The 27,818-nt window shown below is 48.2% G+C and overlaps 1 protein-coding gene and 1 pseudogene across 8 annotated transcripts in view; one reads left to right on the top strand and one right to left on the bottom strand.

The window, feature by feature from the left end:
• Nucleotides 1-168: 168 nt before the first annotated feature.
• The window catches only part of PRR14L (proline rich 14 like), a 43,939-nt gene continuing 16,289 nt past the window's right edge, over nt 169-27,818 (bottom strand). For 3 of the 8 annotated variants that reach the window (XM_032471922.1, XM_032471928.1, XM_032471929.1), the window contains 8 exons: nt 18,970-24,103; nt 16,326-16,397; nt 15,567-15,738; nt 14,912-15,018; nt 11,358-11,429; nt 4,787-10,120; nt 4,113-4,236; nt 169-3,981 (listed from right to left, as the gene is read on the bottom strand). In XM_032471922.1, the coding sequence (XP_032327813.1) occupies nt 9,844-10,120; nt 11,358-11,429; nt 14,912-15,018; nt 15,567-15,738; nt 16,326-16,397; nt 18,970-24,103 (5,834 nt within the window). In that variant the 3' untranslated portion in view covers nt 169-3,981; nt 4,113-4,236; nt 4,787-9,843. Of the gene's footprint in view, nt 3,982-4,112; nt 4,237-4,786; nt 10,121-11,357; nt 11,430-14,911; nt 15,019-15,566; nt 15,739-16,325; nt 16,398-18,969; nt 24,104-24,623; nt 24,753-27,818 lie in introns of all 8 variants that reach the window. The other 5 variants (XM_032471923.1, XM_032471924.1, XM_032471925.1 and 2 more) reach the window with 5 other exon arrangements.
• LOC102522143 lies at nt 2,562-3,339 on the top strand (annotated as a pseudogene).

Raw genomic sequence — 27,818 nt, 5'->3', positions numbered from 1 at the left:
CACATTAGTGGTTGCTCGAGGGAAAGGGGGTGGGGTGGGGAGGAAGGTGGGCATGGCTCTCAGAGGGTTTCATGAGATCTTTGTGGTGGCAGAAATGTACTGCATCTTGATGGAAATTGTCTTAGCCTGTTTGGGCTCCTGTAACAAAATACCACAGACTGGGCAAACTAAAAACAATAGGAATTTATTTCTCACGGGTCTAGAGGCTAGATGGTCAAGATCAAGGTGCTAGCATGGTCAGGTGAGGGTCCTCTCTGGGTTGCAGACTTCTGGTTGTGTTCTTACTCGGTGGAAGGGACTAGGGGTCTCTCTGGACCCTCTACTACAAGGCAACTCTTCCTACATGACTTCAGCGCCTCCCAAAGCCCCCACCTCCTATGAGCATCATCTCTGGGGGTTAGAATTTCAGAACATGAATTCAGGTGGGAAGACAGAGACCACAGCAGAAATGTCCTGTTTCCTGGCTGTATTGACGACAGCATTGTTGTGATATCATATAGTTTTGCAAGATGTTACCATGGAGGCAAGATGGGTAAAGGGCATGACAGGCTTTTACTGTATTATTTCTTAAGTGTATGTCAATCTACAATTATGTCAGAATAAAATGTTTAATTAAAAAAAATCAAGAGTTGGATTGGGGGTAGCAAGAGTGGCTGAGGGTGGATCCCTCGTATTCAAGCCTTTCATCTTAAAGACAAGGAGAGATCACGCGGCTCTTGTCAGGTTTAGGGTCGGCGAGTGAATGGTGGGGCTGGATACTCCAACCTGATGTCTGAGTGACTCCGTTTCACCCAGATTGTCCACCATTTTTCAGGGTGACTTTGTATGACTCCTGTGCCTTCCAAAGAACACTGGGACAATGTGAGTACTGAGGAGTAACAATAGAACTCTGTTGCTGGTCGCTGAGTCCAGAGCTGAGGTAGGGGCAGTCCAGAGCTGAGGTAGGGGCGGATGCTAGGAATGCCAAAGGCATTTTACCCCATTCAGCAAACCCAACTTAATGTTGCAAGAAACTGATTCAGAAGCTTTAAAATCTGAGTGGTTCGCAGCATGCAGTCCCAGGAAGAAATTCCAAGGGTTCCTGCTAAGATTTTCATTACTGGGTTTTTGAAGCTGGGGCCAGAAACACTGGCAAAGATTACTCGTTTAGCAAAGCAGATTTTAAAAAGGATTTCTTACCTTTCATGCTGTTTATAAGACTGCATTTCAGGTAGAGCAAGGTTTTGGCTTCTTTGGCCCGTAACCGTTACCAGTTTTGTTCCTTACTCACACATCGTGGTGGACTGAATCAGCACGTCAGCCCCTCCCTGTTCTCTGTTCACGCTCTTTCCCACGTAGCTCTGCAATTCTTCCCACCGTGGGCAGAGTATTTTTCCCTGTGTGGTTGATGTTGAGCTTGGCCATGTGACTTGCTTTGGTCGGTGGAACATTTAGGGATGAGAGAACAGCAGAGGCCTTAAAAGTGCCTGTGTGGTTTGGCTTAGCCCTCTTGCTCTGGGGAGCTGCCAGGGCGAGGAGCATGAGAGATGCTTGAAATCTGCCAGCACCAAAACTACAGGTAGGCTCTGCTGAGCCAACCCACAGTCAACCTGCAGACCCACCGGCACGAGAGTAAATGCTCACTGTTGTCCTCCACCGAATCCGGGGTAGTTTGTTACATGACAACATTGCAACGATAGCTCACACACACATGCACACACACACACGGCATATATTCTAATTCAGATTTTGTGTATATGATGCGAGGGTAACTAAACAGCTTATTCTATTTTTTACTATTTTTCTTTCCAAAGGAATTCTTTAAAAATGTATAACTTTAAGGTTTTGCTCATTTTAATTTCAGCTTTGACTTAATCTTGCCAATAATTGTATTAACTGCTTGAGATGACCAGTTCTTTAAAAGGAAGTTTCCTCTGAGTTGTGGTGACAGATACATCACTTATTTCATCACACCCACCTGGAACATCACAGGGAGACGAGGCAACGTGCCAAATGAGGCTGTCGCCTCCTTCTTCTAAGATGCATTTTTTTCCCAAGGCCAAGAGGAGATACTGACACTTTGACAGCTTTGCTGTAATGATGTTCTTAATCCTTAATTGGAAAATCCTTTTGCAGAAGAACCCAGTTTGACCTTTGCTTTCCTGGAACAGAGGTCTCTGGACAATTCCAGGTCTCTTCCAATAGACTCTGAACCTCTATTGGTGAAGACCTTCCCCAATTACCTTTCTGTGATGGTCTATTCTACAGCAAAGAAATGGCCCAGATCTCTGTATATCAACCTGAGCAAATCTCAAAAATAAAATGTTGATTGAAAATAACCAAGATGCCAATGGATACGTACTAAGTATGTGATTTATGTACTTAAAAAAATACACCACTCCTTCCTGCCTGTGGGTGCTGGAGAGTAAGCATCCTTCCAACCTCCCCTTCTGCTTCTGCCGCGTCTAAGCCAGGCTCGAAAAGGGCTGGAACAGCCGCGGAAGGGCTCCGGGGAGAGCTGGGCTTTGAAACAGCGGGTGAGTCGGAGGGTGGATTTTGAGCCGTGGGGAACGCCCACCACTATGTGGGTGGGAGACCGAGACGCCAAGCGTCCCCGTGGAAAAGGCGGGTGCAACCGGGAAGGCAGTGCCACGAGAAGGGGACGGGAAAGTGGTGGAAACAGAGGGCTCTTGAGAGGAGGTTCTACAGGACCAGGTGCCCATTTCACTGTAGAAGAGCTTTCTGTGGGTGGCAGGAAAGACAGCACTGGGGGACGTCACCCACGAGGTTAGTGTGGACTGTTGCGGGAGAACTGAAGTGGGTGAAATCCTGACCGACCAAGGGGGTGGTAAGAGAGACTCTGCTTTTGTGACCTTTGTGACTCCACAAGCTGTCATTCAGAAGTACCGCACTGTGAATGGCCACAATGGTGAAGTGAGGAAACCCCTGTCCAGGCAAGAGATGGCCAGGGCTTTGTCCAGCCAGAGGCTGAAGTGGTTCTGGGAACTTGGGTGGTGGTCGTGGGGGTGGTTTTGGTGGGAATGACAACATTGGTGGTGGAGGTGACTTTGGTGGCAGCCAGGTGGTGGTCGGGTTGGGAGGCTATAATGGGTTTGGTGATGATGGAAACAGTTTTGGGGCTGGTGGAAGCTACCACGATTTTGGCAGTGACAACAATCAACCTTCAAATCCTGGACCCGTGAAAGGAGAACACTTAGGAGGCAGCAGCTCTGGCCCCTTGGTGGTGGACGCCAATACTTTGTCAAACCACAACACCAAGGTGGCTGTGGCAGTTTCGGCAGATCTCTGGAGGCCTTCCCCAGCGTGGTCACCCCCTCCTCTGTTGGTCACCCCTCTTAGATGCTTGCTCAGCCCATGCATGCCCCACCCTCTGAACTGCCTGCTCATCTCGCCCACATCCCCTACCCACCATGAGCTTCCGGAGGGCAAGGCCTTGTTTGCCAGCCCCAGCCCCAGCCCAGAGCGTCCAGTCAAGGACAGCATGGAGGATTTGAGGAACTGGAGGAAATTCCGAGTGGTGGAGGGATGGGGCTGCAGAGGAAAGAGGGGGCAGAGATGTCAGGTTTGCCAGCACAGGTCCTCCTGATCAGCAGACCAGGGCTCTAACACTTCCTGTGCAGACTGGGACATCTAATCTGTCTTTATACCTCAGTTTCCTCATCTACAAAGTGGAGATTAAAAACCACATCTACCTCACCAAGTTGTTGTGAGGATTCACGAAGGTGATAAATACCAAATGCTTGGCGCTTGGTCAGTAACTGACAGTTACCATCCTTATCTGGGGGTGAGGGGAACACCACGGAAGGATCTTAAGGGAGAGGTTCTGACAAGCGCAGAACTGTTTTTCCAAGATCCCTTGGGCTGGCAGCAGTTGGGGAAGGATGTGAGGGGCGCCCAGACTCATCAGCTGTTGCAGTACCTAGGGGGTACTTGCCCCCGTGTTTGCACTCTTCCAGGAACCATCTTACCATCTCCAAGAGTCTGAAATTAAAAATACAAAAGGGAGAAAAATTCTCAAGGCAATTCCTATCTGCATGAGCCTCCACCCTCGGCATCCTGGCCCATTCATGCCCAGGGCCAGGGATGCAGGCTCCAGGTTGGGCAGTACCTACCTCCCAGGTGGGCCATCTCACAGGATGCTGTGCAGAGGTGGGAACTCCTTGGCTGGCCCCGCCCCGCCTTGAGCTACAGCCAATCAGATGGTGTGAGGCCAGCAATGAGTCCTCTGAAGAGTAACTGAAAGGGAGGAGAATTATGAGGTCTTCAGATGCTCAGAATCGGCAGGATGAAGGGGACCTCAGCTGGTCTGTCAAGTTGTAGGGTCTGTTGATTAGGGAGCTATTTATTTACCCATGAAGGGTTTCCTGAGCTCCTACAAGACGTGTCAGGCACTGTTTTAGGTGCCTGGGAGGCCACAGGAGGGACCAGAGAGATAGTCCCTGACCTCAAGGAGACTGCATTTCAGTGATGAGCATATACAGGGAGGTGGTGGTAAGTTCTAGAAAAATAAATCATCGGAAACAGGATGCATGATGGGAGGGGATACACTTTCAGGCAGTGATCCCAGAAGGCCAAGATCTGAACAGTGCCTGAGGGGACCATGGAGCAATGTCGGAGAAGGGCCTTCCAGGCACAGGGGACACCGAGTGAACACCTCAAAAGAAGGACCATGCCCGTGCTGTTTCAGAAACTGCAAAGGGTCCGCAACGCAGAAACAAAGCTATGGGCTGACGGTGAGGAAGGAGAAGACACTGCATGTTTGAGAAAGATGTTATGCAGGACTCACCTGTGGCCCTGGAGATTGAAGAATTGGGAATTCTCTAGAACAGTTCTCAAGAGAGGTCCCAGAACCAGCTGCAGAAATGAGGTGTCCATCACATGAGGAGGGCAGGACCCGGTTGGGGATCCTTCCATGTTTCAACCAGTCCTCACTCTCAGGACTGAAGATTCTGTGATGGGGGATGCTCAAGGGCTAACACTGCCGTGGGTGGTCATGCCTCTCCCTCCTAAAGGAAGAAGAGGTGCAGAAGAGGACTCTTCCCCAAGTCACCGTGAAACCGAACCACAGCAGAAAAACAGCTGCCAGGAAGGATGCTCCCCAATGTGACAGATGACACAGAGATCTTTATTGCGGAAGCCTAAGAATTGGAAGGAGGCCGGCAAGGGAAACGGGGCACCGCTTTTCCTCTGGACAGAGGAAGGACACTCTCAGGAATCACGCTTCTTTCCGGAACGCGTAAGCGTGGGGTTAAGGAGCCGTGTTTCCAGAGTCACTCTCTCACCAGTATGCACTGGTTAAACAAGGAGGTGAGACCCAGAAGACTCACAGCCTAACCTCACGTACAGCTGCGAAGGATATGATAAAAGGTGAGACCTTTTTAAAAGTAAATGAACATATTCCACCGTATTTGTACTCTCACAAGGAGCTTCCTTAACAAGCTAAGCTCTTATTCCAAATATGTGGTGAATATCTGAAATTTATTTTGACCTGAACTTTAACTGCTGTTTGCTCTTCCAGGTGTTCAAAAATCACACCTGAAATACTCGTTGGGCAGCCTGACCCAACTTCATTGGGTGTGACTCCAATCTGAGTCTTGGCTGTTTCCAAACACCAAATTCCCTCACAAGAGATGATCTGCCACCTCTGAGCAAACTTAAAAAGCTCCAGCACAGGCTCAGAAGGTCACATGAAGGTGGAGTTCACCATACGTTCTGAGCACAGGACAGTCCTGAGAAAACGGGGACCACTGTGGAAGGGACAATGCTCGCTGTGATAGGTAACTTTGGAATGTCTATTTAAATAAAAGAAAAACACAACTTTATGACTTTACAGGTCAACTTTTAACTTATGAAGCCAAAAGAATAACACCCTCAAGAGTTACTTGAAAGATTATCCAAAAAAAAAAAAATTTTTTTTATTTTCATAAATTAACACACACAACAGTGGGAATTTTAGAGTCACAAACTACCAAACAGAAAAGGGACTGCAGGGGCATCAGGTTTGCCAATGTTACCAAAAATGTACAAATTTCACTCAACTACTGACCATGATAATATATAAACACTTCAGGCAGCGATTTTCCGGCCCAGAACAGCCCAAGGAGATGCTGAGGCCTCTCACCAAGAATTAAAATCTGATTCAGCACCAGAGAGGGGTTCGTGAAGACACACAGCAAACAGGCATTGAGCCTGAGGGTTTGCTGTGCTGGGTGGCCAGCGGGACAGGGACCCTCACTTCACCATCAAAGTAAGTGGACTTCGCTGCTTGATGTGTGGCTAGGTGGTCATACTAACCTTTGATTTTAGTAAAATTAATCCTTCCTTTCCAGTCAGCTTTTTAATTCTATGAGAAGTTCAGCTGTGGTGAGGAGCCCTTCCCTTGCATGAGTCCAGGAAAGGGCATGCTGCACCTCTGGCCAATAACTGAGGCTCTGGATACAGCCGCCCACAGTACGGTGTTCAGGGGTCCTTTCCATGATTCGGGGAAAAGCTTATGGAAACAAAACACAACAAGGGAATTCAAGAAAGCACCAACTGCATACTCTCCCCCCAGGGGATGGGAGAAAAGTACCGCTGCCTAAAAGTTGGACTTTCGCGGACTTCAACATACACGGTATTGGTGATGAGATGAAATCCCAGCCTGGAGACAGAGCACTGGCTGTTTCCGTCGGGCTGTGCTGAGCCCTGGGCCGGCTGCCCGGCTGCACCCTCCGCTGCTCTCAGCCTGGCGGGTGGGGAGGATCGTGTCTGGGGTGGGGTCTGGAATTCACCTTAGGTTGGCTCTGGCGCCGGCGCAAAAGACCCTTTCAGGCAAAATTGTGACAGACTGTCATGATCTTCACAGCTCTGGGGGAGCGCTGAGTTTTGGGACTCACAGCGCGAGTTTCTGAGCTCTCCGGGCTCCAAGTAAGGCAATCGCTACGTGTCTCTCCACTGTCCCTCCCGCAGCTGCCGCTCCCCGAGGAAGGTCAGCGAGAAAACGCGGACATGATCTGCTGTAACGCGATGAGGTGCGTTTAAACGAACAGAGAAACGAAGCTGGAAAGGAAACCGAAAGACAGAAGGAGAGGAAGGGGGGGAAGGGCAAACATAGCTCAAAACTGACGGATGGAAAACAAAAACACAGTTGAAAACTTCAGTGAAAAGCTGATTGGACCTGAGATTTCTCCTCTTTCCCATATTAAAAACACTAAATCTCTTGAGCTTAAAGTCGAATTAATTATTAACCACACTCCCTATCGCTTGGGGTGGGAAGCCTCCCGTTCTTGGAAATTGCACCCACTCCCACGCCAGCAGCAGACTGCCCATGACTCCGGGCAGGGGGTGGCCCGCAGCCGCCCGGCGTCCCCGACAGGGGCAGGCACCCCGGTCTCTGAGGACCATGGGCGGTGCTGCAGCTGGCTAGGCTGACGGTAAACACGGAGGTTAAGACAGGTGGGGCTGAGCTAAAATCCGATGTGGCAACTTCAGGTGAGCAATTTCAAGTTTGCTATGGGGGCCCTTTCTTCACTTTGAAATGAGGAAGGGCCGGGGCCAGAGGCAGGCCAAGAACACAGGGAGGGGTTGGCCTCAGAGAGCTTTCTCCTGCATTCCCAGGACAAGGAGGGCCCCCAGTTTCCACTTTCTCCAAGCCTCCCTTCCCAGAAGCCAATGTTCCAAATCACCACTCCTGGCCCTTCCAAGTGTCACGCTTGCCCCAGGTGAACCGGAAACTGCATCTCCACAAGGCTGGTGACGGCACAGCTGCTCCCACAACTTCAGTCTGCAGGATGACGTGGTTGCCAAGGTGCTGACTCGTCTACACTGGCAATGGAGCTGGCGAGCAGGGCTCAGTTGATCTGCTGGGAGTTTGCAAGCCGTCCAACAGGAGCTCCCTAAAAACATCCACATGAGCACAGACTCATCCCACTCTTCTAAGCAAAAACACAGAGAGAAGCCTTCGTGCCTAAGGACCCTGTCCCAGGAAGGGAGAGGTACCGAGGTGAGACACAGGTCGTGTCTACACAGTCTGGGCAAAGCGGACACACAGCAGCGGAATCTGGTTCGCATCACTCAGAGCCAGAGTGGAAGCTGGGCACTCCTCTGATGCCACTCGGCCTTAGAAGCCACCTGGATGCCTGGGCGTATTTCATTTCCTAAACACTATGTCTGAGGCTGGGGGCCTGCAAGATGGGAGTGGCACTTTGTTTTCCTCGCATTGTCAGTTTTTCTGCTCCACTGTGGCACCGACGGTCAACCTGCAAAGGAAAGGCACGTAGAGACCCCCTACCCCTACCCACTAACAAACGGGGACACTGAAGGAACCCAGGAGACATGGTCCCCAGAGCCTGACCATTTCCGGCGGCGCTGCTCCTCGGAGGATGGAGGAGGGGACCAGTGTCCTGAGGTGAGGAGGGGGCTGAGCATCCCTCCCGCCAGCAAGGAATGTGAATTCTCTGCACTCGTCTTGAGAGCGAGTAAGTGAGACAGTGAGGGAGACAGCAAGTGAGAAAGAGAGAGAACACAAGGGGAGGAGAAGGGGAAGCAGGGGAGGGCACACGACCAGTAAGTGGAGAAGGAAGGAAACCTCAGGCCCTCTGGCTCCCACTGCGCACCCTTCTGAGCCTTCTGCCCACAGACTCCCACAAAGCCCAGCCAGCTCTGTCTGGCATTCTTTAAGAACTTCCAGTAGGTTTGACACAGGAGCCCAGAGTACAATGAGGTGCCTGAGGTGGGGCTGGCCATGGAACTGTGACCCCGCCGCCTCTCCCCACATGCGGAGCAGGCTGCTCCGACAGCTGCGCCCACCCCTGCCACGGACCACCACTGCAGGTGAACCCACCGAGACCACCCCCATCCTTCGGACTTTTTAAACAACTCGGAGAGAGACCTGCTCTTACTTCTGCCATTAAAATAAACACATCTACTTCACGGGCAAGAATGAGAACCCAGGTGAAAATGGAGCTCCCTCTAATGCATTCTGTGAGGAGCTGGAGGTGGGGAAGGGGCTGCTGGAAATGCGTGAGCTGGAAAGAGGCCCTCTGCTCACACCCTGTGCACCGACAAACTGGGTCAGATGCCTGTTGTGTGTTCTGAAGACGGTATTGTCTCTCTCCTTGATGTCTTAAAAAAATTGTTTTAAAATCACATTTAAAGGCTCCAAACATGCAGCAATAATAAAAAAAAAAAAAAAGAAAAAAGAAAGAAAACAAATGAAAATAATCAACACTACAACATTAAAAAGTGCAACTTACTTCGAAGGGGGCCTGGACGGGCTCCTCTGGCACTAGTGACCCACAGTCACAGAGGGGAGAAAATGATGGGGAAAAGCACACGGACACACACGCACACGGACACACACGCTCCCGGTTCTGGACAGAGGGGCTCAAAGGATTAGAAAACACAACAGCTCATCTTTCCTCAGCTACTGAAGTGAGCCAGTGAGACCACGCGAGACAGGACGCCAGGTCCCCCTCCCTGGGCCACGTCTCTACATAATCTTGGTCTAGCACCACCGTAAACAGCGCAGAACCTTTGCATGGACGTGCAAACACGGAGTCCTTGGAATCCTAGTGTTACTGAAGGGATGCTGCGTCTTCCTTCTGTGGACAGCAGAGTGGGGAGAGGAGGCCAATGGTGTTCAGGACCGTTTCCAGGAGAAAGGGAGCGTTCCTGAGGTTCTAGACTCAGCAGTACAAGCTCGAGGACCCTCCTTCACCAGCCCCTAGAAAGGCCGCTCTCGGAAACAGGTGAGAATCTGTAGACTGCATGTAAGTGGTCTGGGCGGTAGGGCTAGACTAGGCAACCTCGTCCAAGGAGGCCCAGAAGGTCCAGAACTGAGACCCCCCCAGCCCGAATTGCTTCTCAACAACTGGGTGACGGCTCCTGCTCCTCTTCCTTGGCAAAGAAGGTCTCCAGCTCCATGAGCTTCTGAATCAAAAGCGCATCCAGCTCTCGACTCTGCAGAGCCGCCTTCTGGGCCCTGGTGAAGCTGCCCGCCACCTTGACCTTACCACGTGCCCGCCTCTTCCGCGGGACTGTGAAATCCTGAAACTCTAGAACGCGCTTCCTCTTCTGCTGGCTGATTGAGATGAGCGTACCATTTCGTTCCTTGGGTTCCTCAAAGATGGTCTCTAGACACCTGAGGGTGGAGCACAAAACAGAGTCACCAATATGCGGATTCTTGCGCCATCAGCCCCCTAGCCCAACTCAGCTGTTTCCTCTGGCCTGCAGCTATTTTTTTGATGAAAAAACACAAATGAATGAATACACACTACAAGCACATGGTGAAGAAACAAAAACTGGACAAAAGGGTAAAGAATTAAAGTGAGGTGAACCCCCCCAATGGGCAACAGCAGCAAGAGTATTTGATGTGCCCTCCCAAAGCCATGTACAGACACACGTCTGTAAGCAGGCATGCACCACCAGAGGGCAGCCCCTCTCTGTGACGGGCCGGGGGTAAATATTTTAATATTTTTAATATTTTAAAATATGTATAATATTAAAATATTAATAAGCCACACAGGTCTCTGCAACAGTCTTTTCAAAAACAAAAAACAAAACACACAAAAAAATCTTTGAAAAGATAGGAATCATTCCTAGCTCATAGGCCGGGAAAAAAAGGGAAGAAAACTGGTTGCTGGCTGGATCTGGCCTGGGATCTGCTGACCCGCGACATCTACGCGACGCTCTGGTTTTTCCCTTACTCAAGTGATAGCAGAGGACACGCACTGTCCTGTATACTGTGCCTCTCCGACCTCTCGGTAACCTTTAAGCCTGTCCCAACCAGGTACATGGGTATCTGATTCATTCTTTTAAATGGCTCTGCAGTGTATCCTATTATAAGGATGGATTATAATTTAATCAAAACCTGATCCACGGATATTTTAAGTTGTTTCCAATCCTTCCCTGACATTTAGCAACGCTGCAAGGAGCGGCCTTGTACAAACGCCTCCAAGCGAATGTTCACCTTGCAGGATAAATCTCGCCTGCTACGTCCTAGACACAACGGGAACTGAATAGATGTTCAATGACTTGAACTGAAGTTAGACCCAATGGTAGCCCAGTGACTCTCTTCCTGTTAGGGTTTGGAGTCGTATCCGAAGACCCAATGAGTATCAGTCCTGAAGACAGCGGCCTATTTGCTAAAAACGCAAGCCCAAACTGAGAGACGACCTAACGTGACACATTTCTTTCCCTTCCTACCACCGACCCCACATCGAGTGTGGGGAACTAAAAATCTCAGTTCTAGTTGTGGTCAAGACCTGATGTCAGAAGAGCTGAACATGAAACTTCCTGTGGTGAAAGGACTGGAGATTTGCATCGGTCCTTTTGGGAGCCCTCCCCACCCACCCCTTCCTACCTGTTTGTCTACCCACCTGTTTGCAGGAGGAGATTTATAGTTCTTATTGGTATATATTTCTTCTAAACTAAACTCCTTTTTCTTTAACCTGAAAAGAGAAAAAAATAAATAAGTAAATAAGGTTTCCCAATTCTGCCCTTACCTTCTTTCTCTTTCGACCTTCCTGTGAGGAGCTTTACGCGTGCCCCATGTGGATGCGCAGTGGACTTTCTGGTCTGGGCTGCCCATCCTCAGCTCTGTGCCTGTTAGCCCAGTTTTACTTACTGGGAATGATATCACTGGGTTTGACCTGTTATTTTACAGCTTCTTCTTGTCCTACTTCTCTTCTTTTCCTTGACTGTCCTGTTTCTTATCCTCCTCGCCTGGCTTGAAAACTACACAATTCTGCTCGTCTGGCGGCTGGCAAGAATTTGAATGAGCATATTTAACTTAGAAACCAAAGTGCATCGGAACTTCTACCCTCTTCCCAAACAACACAAGGTCGCTGGAACTTCTAAGTGATCAACACTGTCCCAATTTATAGTAATACAGTATAGTATAGTAGTGTTCTACTGCATCTTATTCTGTAATTTTTTAAAGAAACCAGGCCGTTTGGTCTGTGGCTTCCCCAGTCTAGATCTTGATTACATCCACAGAGTGTCAGTTAACATGCTCCTCTGCCCCAAACGTGTGGGACGCACTCTAGGTACCTCCTATAGGCTGGTAACTAGGTACAGATACAAGCGAGTCAGGTGTTCCGGGTTTTTTGATGGGCAGACTTTTAGATGGTGGTGTATACTCCCTTCCCTCATGAGGGCCGTGATACCCAGCTGTCACCCTTTTTGTGTGTTAGCAGTCACTGACAAGTATTGAATATATTTATTAGTTCATTAGGGTTGCACATGGTGACAGTCAACCATTCTTTCAGTAGAATTCTTCCACCTAAAGAAACCTTCGGGCTCGTCCACAAACCAGGAGGAACCATTTGTGTAGGAAAAGCAGGAGGTATGCTTCGTTCTTTCCCTTTGTTTAACAGTTTCCAAAACAAGGAATTGCTTGTATTTTGAAGATTTTTGTGTCTGTTATTTACAGAGTTCCCTGGCTTCTCTTAAGATCATCTTTGTCTTTGGAACTCTGCAGTTTTCTTAAGACGCAGTTAGGTATGAAATCCTTTCCACTGATCCTGCTTGGGATTAGAATCTTTCACCAGCCTTCACCATCCCCCTTCTCCTTCTCCTCCTGGAACTCTGCTTAGATGTCTGCTAGATCCTTTAAATTGTCTCCATACCTCTCACCCTCCCTTTCTATATTTTCCATCTTTTTTTGTTTCTGTGCTTCATAGCGAACATTTGTTCAGGCTTGTTTTCCATTTCTTTAGTTCTACTTAGCTCTGTTTAATCTGCTGTTAAACTCATCTACCGTGGTTTTATTCTGATCACTCTATTTCACATTTTTAAGAAATTTTCTCTGGTTACGTTACAAATCCACTTGGTCAGTTTCAAGTCTTTTGATCCTTTACTCAATCCATTTTTATTTCCCTAAACATATAAAAACATACTAGATTATATTCTTCTCCAATTATCCCAGTATCAGGGGTCGTCTCAGATTTGAGTCGCTGTTAGGTCCACTGGCACTCAGGCACGAAACCCTTGTTTCCCTCCATGCTTCGAAGTTTACTGTGAATTGTTTTACATACCCTCCCTTAACTTTTATTTAGGGCCAGATTGGGAAGAGGATTTCTTGAAATGATGTATTTGTTTCTGTCAGGAGCCTGAGGGAACTACAAACCAGGGACCACTGCAAACTGAATTCTCAGCCTAAAGTTTTTTTCAGTCTGCCCAGGAGGCATGGATTCAGGCTGCAAATCCAGGAGAGGGCCAGCTTGTGGCTATAAATGCTCAAAGGTGAGTCCTCTTCCTCTGCACAGGGACTGGATTTGGGGAAGGTGGTTTTCTTTGTTGTCCCCCGGGTGGGAAACAAATATATATATGTATATGCACGCCTGGGACATTGTGCTGTATACCAGAGATTGACATATTGTAACTAACTGTACTTCAATTTTTAAAAAATGGCTTTTCGGTTCTGAGTTAGAACAAACCTATAAATTTGTAAGGCCAGAGACAAAACATCAGGCATTTCTCAAAATCTGTTTTTGAGAAACGATGTCTCTTACTTCCATGACTTCAGAAATGGTTTATATAAAACCAGAAGTCTTAAGAATTTTTACATGCATACCTTGTAGACGTTGTGGGTTTTGACTCCAGACCACCAGAATAAAGCGATTCTTGCAATAAAGCAAGTCACACAAAATTTCTGCTTTCCGGTGTGTATGAAAGTTATGTTTACACTATACTGTAGTCTATTAACTGTGCAATATTATGTCGAAAAAATAATGTAAATAGTCTTAATTAAAAAATACTTTCTTACTAAAAAATGCTAACCATCATCAAGTAATTTTTTTTTTGCTGGTGGAGGGTTTTGCCTCAACATTGATGCTTGCTGACTGATCAGGGTGGTGGCAGCTTAAGGCTGAGGTGACTGTGGCAATTTCTTAAAATAGACAACAAATTTTACAAAACCACATGGGAAAAGTGGAAGAAGGTCGATCATGAGCACAGTAACAGTTAACTACTGCATCTGTGTTGTGCGAAGCAGTGAAATAGATACAGAGCACAGTCTTTCCTCCGTTGGACTGTACAGCAATCTTAAGTGTCGGGAATTCTTGTTTGCATTTTACACATAAGTCCTTTAAGCTCACGAAGTTAAATAACTCACCTTGGGTTACTTGAGGGACACTCTTAGGCTCCCATTTGCTGATGAGAAATGAAGGCGTGAAATCCACAAGAAATCATACCTCTGGAGATCTTTTTAAAAATGTTTATATTTTCATAGTGTCTGTGTAATACACATCATTCCACAACTGGAATCATGTCAAATACATAATTTGGACTCACACCTAACACATAATTTAGTCATCTGATCTTCTTTCCGCTTCACTTTATAGGGATTAGCAAAATCATCTCAGTCGTAAAAAATAAATTCAAATTTTTAAAGGCTATAATGTAGACCAAAATGTGGATCTGGCATTTTCTTAAAAAAAAAAAAAAAAAAAAAAAAAAAAAAGACACTAAACTTCTTTCCCTTGTGACATTTAGGTCCCTTCCCAGTTTTGCGCACAGGGTGCTGGGAGCTTGGGCCATGGGGTGAAACCTGTGTGAGACAGGAACCCCCTGTGGCAATGACGGATGCTGCAGCCTAACACGGGCTTCTTCTGAGCCACTGAGCCCAGGCAGCCTCACCTAACCTGGGGACCACAGCAGTGCCTGCCTCCCAGCACCGCAGAGGATGGCCTGGGATTGTGCACATGAAGGGACAGCACAATACCTGACACAGAGAGCTCGATAAAAATGCCTGAGAACGCCTGCAGCTATCCGTACACGTAAATCTCTGGCCACACTACCAACGGATTCTTTTGGATAAACTCCTAGACGTGTAAAAAATAGCTCAGAGTATATAATCATCCAAAAGGTCGTCACATTTTGCCCAAGTCTCCCAAAAGGCGCACCCACGTGTGAGGGAGGACGAGCTCACCTTTTGGGTCGAGGAAGGCCCATGGGGGTGAGGTTAGGGTCTGGCTTAGGAATGGTTTTCCGGATGCGAATCTGTGAGACTTTCTTTGGCCTCTTCTCTGGCTCCGCCTATTTTTAAGGGTTAAGAAGAAAGACAGTCAGGTTGTCAGACTTTCTAAATATATAAAGTCCCTTTCCTTGACACTCAAGACACTGCTTCCTCAGTGTGCAGATGATGTCAGTGAGCAGTGGGTGACCCAGAGTCCCCTCCTGCTGCTGCCGACAGTGTTCCCAGCACCTGTCCCGCGATATCCCTGTCCATGCAGTTCAGGTACTGAGATGATCAATAAGGAAGTTTGCAACTGCTGGAGACAGCAGACATGGCAAAATTAAAAAGCACCTTTGTTCACTCGTCTTTGAATGCATGAGGCCGCTTGCTCTGTGGTCCAATTCTCTAAATGCTGTCATCAAGAAAAAATGGAGATGGAGGGATGAAGGTATCCTTTAGTGGCCAAACAGAAGAGCTCCCGCCTTGGCCATCTCCAGTACTCAGCAGGAGTTAAAGGTGGTTAAGTGAAGACACTCAGGGGCCCGTCTGTACCTGCCACGTGACCCGTGGTCATCGACGGACACCTCCAGCGCCCCCGCCACCTAGCCCACCAGCACTTTAAACTCACCTCTTTCTGCTCCGGAGGGCTGCTCTGTGGTCGGGGACACACTGCTGTCACACCATCCAGTTCATCAAATCCGGGAACCTGGAGCTCAGAGGCTGAAAGCAGGAGCTTGCTGACAGCTGAGTCTGTTACCAAGCGAGACTTTGGTACCAAAGCAGGGAATGGAGGCTCCAGCCTAGCACCATGGAGAGAAAAACAGAGAAGAAAAATATGAAACGGGTTTCTAACCTGGCACATTCATCTTAACATCCAGACCAGAGCTGAATGATGTTTCCAGCCAACCTGTCCTCTAATTACTTCTGGACACAGCCTGTGTCCACCTATGTAAAAAAGTACGAGAATGCGGTGGATCCACTTCCTTACTGTGGAATAATGAAACAAAGAAAATGCTATGAATAAGGACAAATGTAAAATGAAAGGCTTTTGGGGAGGGGAAGAAGAAATCTAGTGAACTGAACAAATGAATTGTGTTTGGATGAGATCAACCCTATCTGGGCACTGAGCTCGGCTAAGTGACCAGAGAATAGCTTGAGAGGGGACTTGTGGTACAATGTGGCTGGTGATCAACTTATTTCAGTAAATGGTAGTGATTACACATCCTTAGTGACACAGTCCTGAGGCTGAGTCTCAGATTGTTCATCCGAGAGACACAGATCAGGTTCAGAAGGAGAACAAGAGGTCGGAATCACACCATGCCTGACACACTGGCTGCTAGTGGACGGACACATGGACACACACTTGGCCATAGCTCCGGGGGCTTACCTCATGTGACTGCCGCTGGTGGTATAAGCAGCCTCCATGCCCGGGATAGGCACATACGGTAACAGGGTGTGGCTGGCATGGAGCAAAGGCACAAGAGCAACAGGTTAGGGTGGTGGGGCAGCAGGGGAGGCCCTGATGCACAGGGGGCTCAGGACGGTGCTCAGCCAGAGCCCCTGGAAGACACGCGACAGTCACTCAGCAAGATGATCGCCTCCCTCCCAGCCAGGAGAACTACACTGCTGTGCCTAGCGCTGGAGGGGAGGCAGGCCATGGGGAGGAGGCAGGAGAGAGTGAGCAACAGAGGGCACTAAGAGAAAGAGGGGAACCAGGAGGACTCTGAGCCTTATACCTTCCACTCAAGCTGCTGAACATGTGTGAAAGATTTTTAAAAAGTAATTTAAAGATAAAAGTACACTAGTCAGCTCTGTATTAACCATATTAAAATAAACTCTGCCAACTTCTTTAACCCTGCGAGCAACTGTGACGAAATCTTATTTTAAAGCCAAGTCTCACAATAAACATGGCCGCATGGTTGAAAATTTTGACAGGGCTGGTTCCTATATAATTGAATTTTTATTTTTATAGATGAAGCAATGGAATTTCATTTACAGACACATTAACATGCGATGCTGGAGAGCTCTTGGTGCCCCTCCAAGTAAAACCTGTACCAGTTTCTGCTGAATTTAGACACAGTACAGGTTTAGTTAATAAGACGTTTGTATGCTGACACTACCAATCCATCTCCTCTGGGAAGTTAGAGAAATTTGTTCAATGGCTAAATCACAGATCATTCAGATTTTTAGAAATGTTAGCACCAATTTGGAATGCTGGAAAAGAGCTAACCAAATCAGGAATCAGGAGACCTCGTTTCGGGCCTCGCTCAGCTGACGCATTAAGCAGCTGAATGATCTGAATTAGAAAAAACCATGTGCCTGTCTTATCATCTATAAAAAAAGGCAAAAAAAAACCCAAAACCTATTTAACCTAGATTACAGAAGGCTGGAAGATGAGATGCTAATGAGAAAACCCCATGGAAACATAAATTAATCTTTGTTAAGTCTTGCTTTCTGAGGCTACCTAATTTACCACTCGGAACATTTATTTCTAAGCACGTCTAGGAAAACAGCAAACTTCTAAACTCTAAGCCAAGGATACGTATGATGTTAAGGCCAATGAGAACAAAAATTTCCCACAAACACCACCCCTCCAACCTTCCACTTAAATTAAAAACATATATATAATAAATTGAAACTAAAGCATAAAGTAAATATAATGTCAGATACAGGAAGGAAGGGAGAGAGAAAGTACCCCCCCCCCCCCCGCTTCCCCCAGAAAACAGAAAAGTCAGGTGGGAAAGAGTTCTGGAAAAGGAAAAAGGGCCAAAGGGTCACTCATCTTCACAGGGTGAAACGAACAATTACCCTCCACACGAGCCTCAGGAATGGACACAATTTCAAGGAGGTAAGACGATTTGAAGAGGGATGTCACAGTCACAGAGCAGAGCAGAGCACGACTCTGGGCCTCCAGAGGCCAACACACAGGAGCAGTGCACCACCCCTGAGGACAAACCGATTTGCACCACTGTATCTTTATGGCTGCATCATACGGAGCGAAAATTTTTCTGACTAACTCTAGGGCAAGCACCTGCCATCAGCTGCGTTCAGGTTCTGGGTGTCTTTCTGAAGCCCTTTTATTCAGTGAGTTTTTGGCTAAGATGCTGGGTAACTTCATGGTATACTCCAGCAGCTTTTCAATGACACAGAACGATTCTGCAGGAGAGAGAGCCCAAGTACGCAGATGAGGCCTCTCTCAGGCTGTTCAGAATTTTAAGGCCTTTTTTTGTTGCTGAATTTTTAAACGATAGCAATGATAAGGACAAAGCAAAAAGATGTTTAAAGTTTCTGTTTATCTGAAGGATTATAAATAGGAGGGCTTCTCTACTAGGTCTGAAGCAGATCATTAGGGATGTAACTCCCAAGTTTTTTTCTTCTCTTCTTTTCAATTAGAAGGTATAACGATATTGGTGAAATTATTTTCAACTATTCCCAGTGGTCAAACCACAAAAAAATCTTTCCAGCTCACTTAAAATTCTATAAATTCTTCAAGAACAGAAATGCAAATGTCAACCTTTGAAGCTGCTCTGCTCCAGAAAGAAAGAGGTTCATAAACTAGATTTGATGATATCTACATAACTAGTTAGTTTATTTAAGAACTATTTCTTCTGTATCCTTTACGCATGGAACACTGAGTTAAGTGCTGGCTATATGACACCTTGTGAACAAGTTATAGTCACAAGCCATAGTTTGTCACCACTTTAACTTGTCATGCTGTTGGTTCTTTGCAAGGTGGGGGCAAGAGGTGAAAAGAAGAGCTTCAAAAGATTTGGGGGTTTGCAGAATGAAATGGACAGAAGAGAGGAAGGCACAAAATAGAGGACTCTGCAAGAAATCCAGACTCTGCAGGAAAATTGGAGGGCTCTACACTTCAGAACTACTGCTGCATTTCCTTTGCAGGGATTTGGCAATAAACAGGAAACGCAGACACAGAGACTCCAAGCCTGGCATTTTCAGGAGCGCCCTCTCCTCCCAGCCCTGGGGCGGGATGCAAACACGGGACTTCGGCAAGAACAGGGGATGGGGTTTACCTGCTTGGGGTGCCCAGAGTTGGCTGCTGCTTGCTGGGAGAGGAATGAAGAGCGGAGACTTCCAAGGGGCAGGCAGAAGGCCCATGCTGGCTCCAAATGGACAGCACTCGGCCCACCGAGAAGGGCAGAGAACAGAAGGCCTCATCTGCCGGGGAGGCTGGAGACCTTAGCCCTTTCAAGCCCTGTGTAAACTGGGTCAAGAAGAGCCTCTGCATGGTGGGCATGTGACTGGAGAAGCTCCGTTTTTTCGTCCAGATTCGGTAACATCCTGGGGAACAAAGTGCTAGGAGTGTGTGAAGGCCAAGGACGGAGCAGCTGGCTCTGGTCTGGACTATGGCGGCGGCTCCATGGTCCTGGAGAGGAACTGGAGGCTGTGGGGGAGGCCGGGTACCTGCCTGACCCCGGACACCAGCGTCTTCCCTGAATGTGGCCACCCCAGGGCAACCATGGGCCAGGAAGAAAGAGAAGGTCCACTTGGGCGGCGGAGATGGACACTGGGCGGCCTCTCCTAAGGCGAGCCTCGCGGGCGCACAGTGCTCGGGAAAAGTCCTCGGGGACTCAGTCCCAAGCTCGGAGCCCGACTTCATGTGGAAGGAGACTGGGAAGACTTCGGAACCAAACAGCAGTGATGGCATCTTGGCGCCCAGATCCATGAAGCTCATTTTGATGGCTTCGAGCGAACAAAGTGTCAGGGGTTTACTAGTGGGCCTCTTGTCCCAACGGCTGGCTGCCAGACATGGATTCAGCTGCGCGGTGCTGCGTGAAAACCCATCCAGGAGCTGGCGGTATCTGAGCCGCTTGTGGCTTCCGGCCACTGGGAGAAGCTCCGAGGAGCACCGACGCCCCAGCTCCTGGGCCTGTGCGGCCGGGGCCAGTCTGGAGGCCAGGCTGGACAGCTTGCTGAGTAAGGCTGACTCTTTGGTAGGCTTCCGAACATTCGGGCTCCCCGAGAGGCGGCCCGGGGCTGCCGGCTGCTTTGGTGCGGGGCTTCTGAGGCTCCCGGGGCTCCAGGCCAGGGCTGTCTTGGGTTCCGGTGGCGAGGCTGCGGCCACGGCGCACGAGCTGAGAAACCTGTGTGTTTTCGTGGGGATGGTTTCAGAGGAGCTCTTGAAAAAGGCAGAACTTCTGATTTTACTCATTTTCCTCCCCATGTTGACTTGCTCCTGACAGGAAACCTTCTTACACGTTCGGGGGGGCTGCTTCTTTAGGGGAAGCACCCCTCTCCAGTGTGAAGTGTTCCCAAAGGCACCGCTGAGGTCCCCGCGCCCGGTGGGCCTGGGGCCTGGTGCTCCCCGGGGGGCTCCCTGGAGGCTGGGGCCTGCACATGGCGTGGAGCCCTCTCTTAATGGATGGCACCAGCTTCCATTTGGGTCCCTGGGCTCCTGAACCCCCACAGCAGTGCTGCCTGTGGCCGGCTCTGCGGGGGCGACTTCTCCCACAGTGAAGGGCTCATCTCCACAGCCCCGAAGACGGCTCTCCCTTCGCAGCTCATCTGACAACAGAGAAGGGGCTGTGTGTTGCGCCCACGTGGTACCTGCTTCTGGCTGCATCTGGCCCTCTTTCTCCCTGCCGTGTTGCTCTTCCGCATCACCGGGATCCCCCTGGGGACTGAGGTGCACTTGAGAAGTCTCACTTGTGATCTCCCCGGGACCCACTCGTTGGACACGTATCTCTTCAGATTCCTTCCCGGCAGCCACAGGGCCCCGCAGCCGGCCCTGGTCTCCGGTGCCCTCCCTGCTCGCTGCAGGCTTGGTCTCTGCTATTAAAGGCGGGCTCCTCATGCCAATGGCCATGCTGTCTCCTGTGCCAGGATCCTTCTTACCCCATGGGGCCCCCTCCTCCACCTCAGGCAGGACCTCCACGTCTTCACAGGGCACTTCACCATCTTTTGGCTTAAAAAGGCTTTTCAGATCAGATGCTCCACTGTTAATATCAGTTTCTGATTTTTCTTGGGACGACAGGCACAAAGGCGTTATCTCAATGGACTTCAGGTTTTCTGGGGGAACAGAGTTCTCACCTCGGTGTCCAAAAGATACCAGCTCCTCTGAGCAAATTCCACAGAGGTCTTCCTTGTCAAACTCAGAATTTATTTCTTGTCTTGGTCGCTCCATCATTCCTTGTGCTCCTCCCAGAGATGCTTCTTGAGGTTTCTGTTCATGATGAATGTAATTTAAAGACACACTTTCCCTACCCAATCTTCTAACATTTGGCTCATGATCTGCAGCAAACTCTACCTCACGGGTCCGAGAGTCTGGACACACTTCCATTTCACAGTCTTCTGATGCTCCCCGTACTTTGTCTTCACATGAGTTTTTCATTTCGAGAGATTCCACTGCAGGGGAAGCAGCATCTTGGAAATCCGAATCCGGGTCCATCTCTCCCAGGAACGCAAGGCTGGGCTCCCCTCTCTGGGACAGAGTACTCCGTGGGGTTTCATGTAACATCGGCCCAAAATGACCTGCACCACCATCAAGTGTGCTCGGCGCCCTTTCGTCTGGAACGCTTTCTGTGGGCTCCTTCCCGCAGCCCGCGTGGACGAAGTCTACCATGCCGTCTGCGGACTCCTCACGACCAGAAACCCTTCTGAAGGCCCCTTCCTTTGGACGTCCACCAGACCGTGAGCTGTTATTGCCTGCACTGATCAGGAGACCCTCCCGGCCCTGGCTCCCCACTCTGCTGGGCTCTGTGACTGTCTCTCTCTGGTCACCTCCCGGCATCTCCTTGGCTGAGTTATCTTCATTTCTGCATTTGTCTGGTCTATCCAGGTTACTCTGGCAGCTGAGGGCCTCATCGGCCTTCTGCTCAAGAGTTTCAGCAGCTTGGTTCATGCTTTTAACACCGGAGGGCAGAACAGTAGGAAACTGGTCCAGCAATCTCTCAGGGCTTGGAGTATCTGTAGGCTGGTTTTGCTCCCGTGCGGCACAATCAGAGATGTCACCTTTGTGACACATGGTCTCCTTGGGGACATCCTGTTCTCCTCTCTCCAGCCCTTCCCCGCCGGGTCGGCTGTGCAGCGCGGTGTGAGCGGTTTTGTGTGAAGCTTCACTACCTGATGTGCCTGCTGGCGTCTCATTTCTGGCCTCGCCTCCTGGAAGGCTGCCTTTAGTTCCTCTCCCATCAGGTTCACTCTCTGATGTACCACTCACTTTATGGGCGTTACTTTTCATGGAGCCTTCTCTCCCTTGGGGGCAGCAGTCGCTGTGCTGAAATGCATTTTTGTACTTGGTTATTGGAGGGTTTTCAGCTCCCATGAGGGTTTTGCTGGGCTCCAAGGCAGCATGGGTGGGACACATGCTCTCCTCAGGTGCATTCCTTCTCACACAAGGGCGGCTCGAGAGGTCCTGCAGTTGGACACTTTGACATTCCATGGCAGAGGCCTCTTGAGGCAAGTCTGCTGCTTCTTTCTCGTTTGAGGGGAGCCTGGAATGTGCATCTTCTGCTCCTGGAGCAGCCATTTCGGCTTTTCTTTCTAGGCTCCCTGGTCTGTTTAAGGTGGGACTGTTTGAAGAGGCACCACAGGTTTTGTCACCTGGTGGAGAGATGTCTTCCATTCCTGTCTTCATGGGAGGGGTCTGAGTACCAGCAAGGACATCTGCTCCAGCCTCTAACGGAGGGTGTTGGTTCTGTTGGGAAACCCCCTCGCTCGCTGCTACAGGCACATCTTTGTCAGTTGGCAACTTTGCGTGGTTTTGAGAATTAAGGGACACTTGATTTAAAACACATTCACTTCCTAATTTGTTTACGGCCAGTTCATTGGTGCAGGAAAGTTCATTCGTCTCCCAGGCAGTGCTCTGTTCATCTATGTGTGGACCACCGTCCTGGGAGTTGTGTGTGGCTTCTTCTGACTCAGGTCTGTCCTGGAACTCTGGGGATGGCGGTAACGGAGCAAGATCTTTCTTGGGTTTGGATACGTCATTTATGGAATTTAACTGGTCCTCTGGCGTTAAACTCACAAGGGATTCTCTTTCAGTTGGAAATTCATTATGTGATGCTTCATCTAACTCGGTGTTGCCATCCAGATTTCTGTGGGTGCTGTCTAAGGAGTATTCACTGTGACTCTTCTCACTTGACACACTGGGCCTGACAGTGGCTGTCTGTTCTGGCCCTTCCGTCAGCATCACAGAGGAAGAGTGCGTACCCAGACGGCTCATATCAGGAAAAGTTATCCTATGGTCCTCATGGTTTGCCAAGCTACCTTGAATGTCTACAGTGATTTTCAAATCATTTTTTTCAAACATTACTTCCCTGGCTTCGGTTAAAGAACTGGGCACTGTAGAACTAGGGCTGTCTGTGTGGACACTGCCTCGAGGGCAGCAGTTAGCATGGGTGTTTTCTTTGGGGACGTCAGCGGTCTGGTTTTTTCCAGAACGATGACTACTAGCATCCTCTTCTGGCTGCCTGGCACTAACAAGAAAGGGTTCCCCTCTTTCACTCCTGGGGCTCAAAAGCTGTTCATTTTCTTCTCTGGAAGCCAAGTTCACACTTTGATCGTCCCCATCCAAACAGGAACTGTCTGTCTTTTCAACAGATCCCTTCAGCAAGCTGTCACCTTCAAAATTGCACTTTGCTAAGGATGCTGTTCTGGATTCTGGACCAGACAAACTTGATGTGAGATGTGAAACTTCAGAATCTTCTTCTGAAACAGAATTTTCTTCTACCACAACCACACTCCTCGTGGCTTTGGGGCTGCCACATGGGGAACTGTGTCTCTCATTATGGTGGCCAAGAATCCGCTGCTGATTGTCATCTGCTTCACAGGTAAGGTCCAATTTACACAACTCTTCCTTCCCACCATCCACTTGGGAAATGGCACTGTTCCCTGGTAATGACAGCGACCAAGGAGGACAGGCTTTTAATGCTTCACATTCTGTTTCTTCAGGAGTTGCTTCTGTTGATCCAGGGCCCACAAAGTTCAAAGGCTCTAGGGAAGCTAGCGTGCTGGGTTCTGAAACTCTGTCACCGGTCATGACTCTGTCTACTTCCAGGTGTTTGCTGCGCCCAGGCGGGAGCCCTTCGCTCACGTGGCCGTCCTCTTGTTGTTCGTAATCATCCGTCTCAGTCCCACTGACCCTCATCCCTTGGGCTTCCTCAGCAGATTTTAGCAGAGTTTCAGTTGTAACTTGCCCACTTCCTTCTGCACAAGGGAAATAAATCCAAGTCAGTATGTAATCATTAAAAAAAAAAAACAAACAAAAAAACCCAAACATCCACTCTACTTTCATAAATCTAATCATGCCGCCAACGGCAGCAAGAGGCCTGACTCAAAAAGAGAAGAGCAAAGTGAGTGTTACAATACCACTGGTTTTTGTTTTTCTCTGCGAAACATGACAGAGGGACAAGAGTACCTGGAAGAAGCAGGTTATTCTGAACAAACTTCTTATGAAATGTTATGTAAATGCACTTACTGAGCTGGACAATTGAATATAATGGGGAGATATATGCCTAATTCAGAGTCTTAGGAGGCTTCCACCCTAACGCGTTAGTAAAGCAGACTCACAATAAAACAGCTTATATTACTAAATGATCATCTTCTTAATACCTGAATAAATAAGTAATAGATAAAATTATCTCGTTGAAAAAGAACAGTTATACATAGAAACTTACGTAAAAGAGATTAATCTGTTAAGTTGGACATTAGTCTTGAGCCCAATTACCTGCAGTAATTGCCTCTCTACGAGATTGGTCACCAGTTGGTAATTACTGAAGGTCAGTGACAGGTACATGGGGGTTTAGTAACCTCTCCTTTCCACTTCTGAATAAATGTGAAATTTTCCATTATGGAACTTTAAAAAACAAACAAAGAAACCTTTCTAAGCAGAATGTAAACACAACTCATAAAGGAGTTTTACTGTACAGATTTCTCTGAACTTCTACGTACAGGATGCGGTATAAAGAACTCAACTTGTTACTCCACGTACACAAAAGTTTCATCCCGCTCCCTTTATAGAAAACAAACCCAAAGCTATGTAATTATGTATGGATGCATGTACGCGTGCACGTGTGTCTGCAACAGGACACCTGTCCTGAACGCATACAGCGAAGTGCCTGTCGATCTAAAGATCTAGCTCCCACCAGAACAGAAACTCCACGGGGTCAGGGTCATGCTTGTTCTGGTCTCTCCTCTTCCCTTGTGTCTAGCATAATGCCTGACACCTGACAGTACTCGGTAAGTATCCGTGGAGTTCATAAATGAGCACAGTTAGGTAAAGTCAGCAACCATTAGTCATGTCTCCCTAGGGCTTCCTCCGTTGGCGCTGAGAGCAGCAGTTCTGAGAGAAAGCGCAGTGACTCTGAAGGCAAGCCAGCTGGGCTCTGCGATACCACTTACCTCTGAGTCTTCTTCGTTAAAGGTGGGAAGTCCACTTACCTCGGTGCCATTCTGAGGATTCAATTAAAAAACACCTGTAAACCACCACCTGGTACAGTGCCTGCCAGTTAAAGGAAAAGTGCCTTTCCTCTGCTCTGCTCTGGCTGATTCCTACTTTACTGGATCTGAGGATAGTTATAGGGATAAACTTAATAACTAGGCCAGGACACAGCACTTAAAAATATCTGGAGTCAACAAATACTAGGTGGATAAATACATGCTGGATTCTATGAGTGCGCACAGCTATCAGTCACTGACAAAACGTGGCCCTGAAATCCTAATGGCCCACATCACAGCAGACAATTCTACACCCTATTCGTGGATTTCTACGCACAAGCACTGCACACGGTTTCACTCCGTCTCCCGCTTGACGCTGCAGCACTCAGGAAGCCGCTCGTGTCTGTCCTGTGCCTGTCCCTCTGTCTCAGCACCTCCGGGTCCCATCTCATCACAACTGCGCAAGGACACTCTCAGACTCTTCATCCTCAAACTGCTTACTGGGTAAGACTCACCCCCAGAGCCCCCGCCCCCTCTTCCTGAGGAGGCCTGTTGTCCACTCTGCATAGTCGTGGGGATGGGGCAGCCAATCCTGGGTGGGGTGGCAGAAGGGGTGGGGGTGGCGTGTGTACCGCTTGAAAACAAAACGATACTCTGCCCACTCTTTTGACTTGGTTTGAATCATATTCTGGAATCTCCAAGAACTTTAAAGGAGCCTTTGAGATAATTTTATATTTATTAGAAAGTTTTCAAAAGGCTGGATCCTTATCTGTATCTTGGGGAGAAAAACGGTGCCTGAGTCACAGGACTTGTAAAGATGAGGTGAGTTCACGCACATAAAGCTCTCAGAAGTGCCACAGAGTCCACACCCGTTGCGAACCACTCCGCCGGACCTTCACTCCCTTGCACGGCATCTCTATCTAAACCTCGGTAATGCTATCCCTCTACTACGTGTGTAATTTATCAGCTCCATGAGATTGGAGGTATCTGAGGACAGAAACCAGATCTTACTGATCGCTGTGTACTCAGGATCCGACAGTGACCTTGGCCCCTGGCAGGTATATAATAGGTGTTAGCTGAATGAAGAACCAGATTAGTGAAGGTGTTAGAAGTATTAGACATGCTGGAGCTATGTGCCCATTTAAGAAACACAGGCGTTCCATGACCTCAGCTGAATGGATCTGTAGTTCTGTGACGACTTATGTTTGTAGAAATTGACAAACATCCTAAAACTCATATGAAAATGCAAAACACAACAGCCACAACCTTGAAGAAGGTGGCAGACACACTTCCTGACTTCAAAACTTACTACAGAGCCACAGCAAGCACCAGAGAGATGTACAGATCAACGGAACAGGACCCACAGCCCAGAAATAAGCTCTTTAACATTCATAGTCAGTCAATTGATTTTGACAAAGGAACAAGGAAAAATACCTTTCCAACAAATGGTCCTGGGAAAAGTGGATATCCAGACGCAAAAGAATAAATTTGAACTCCAACTCACATCACACAAAATAATCAACTCAGAGTTGATCACAAACTTAAATGCAAGAGGTGAAACAATAAAACAGACAAAGACACAAGAGTAAATCTTCATGAACTTGAGTTAGCTAACGATTTCTTGGCTAAGAAACCAAAAGCAAAAGTGATAAAAGACTGATAAGTTGGACTCCATCGAAACTAAGAACTTTTTATACCTGAAACTGAAATAATAATGTAAATCAGCGATACCTCCGTTTTTTTTTAAAATGTTAAATGTATCAATTTAAAAAAAACTACAATGTTTGTGCTTCATAGGACAACACCAAGAAGTGAAAAGACAAACCACTGACAGGGAGAACCTATGTGCAAATCATCTATCTGACAAGGGATTTGCACTTAGGATACATATAGAACTTAACAATAAAAAGACACACACACAAAAAACTAATTTAAAAATTGGCAGACAGAACATTTCTTGAGTGTAGTCCATACCTAGTGACTTTCTTCCAAAGAGGACAGTATGGAGCCAGGGGAGAGAAGTAGCTTTACAGGGAGAAACCTGACAAACACTACGTCATGTTTACAGTCTGTGCCCTTGATGATGGGATGAAAATGCACTTTACCTGGGTTATTTCCCTCCCCCAAACCCTAGTCATATGAGAAAAACTAAGTATGATGTAAGTTTTGGTTTGTCCTACACCCCATCCTTGGAAAGATGTGTGATGGGTAAGCAGTGCTGTGACGCCTTATGAAAGGACGCCCTCCTGTGGAGGTGCACATGGGCTGCCTACAACCCCACAAACCTTCATCACCTTAGCTGGTACTGACTGCCAGCCATCTAGCTTTCCAAACAACAGGTAAGTCAACAAATAACGAGGAAGTATTCAAGCCCTCGGCTGGAACTCTTATACGGCTGACGGGAACAGAAAATGGTACAACCACTCCGGAAAACAGTTTGGTAGTTTCTTGCAAAATTAAACATACATTTCCCAAATGGCCCAGT

The sequence above is a fragment of the Camelus ferus genome, chromosome 32, assembly GCF_009834535.1.
Source record: "Camelus ferus isolate YT-003-E chromosome 32, BCGSAC_Cfer_1.0, whole genome shotgun sequence".
Classification (NCBI taxonomy): domain Eukaryota; kingdom Metazoa; phylum Chordata; class Mammalia; order Artiodactyla; family Camelidae; genus Camelus; species Camelus ferus.
This window is presented reverse-complemented; position numbering and strand designations above follow the sequence as displayed.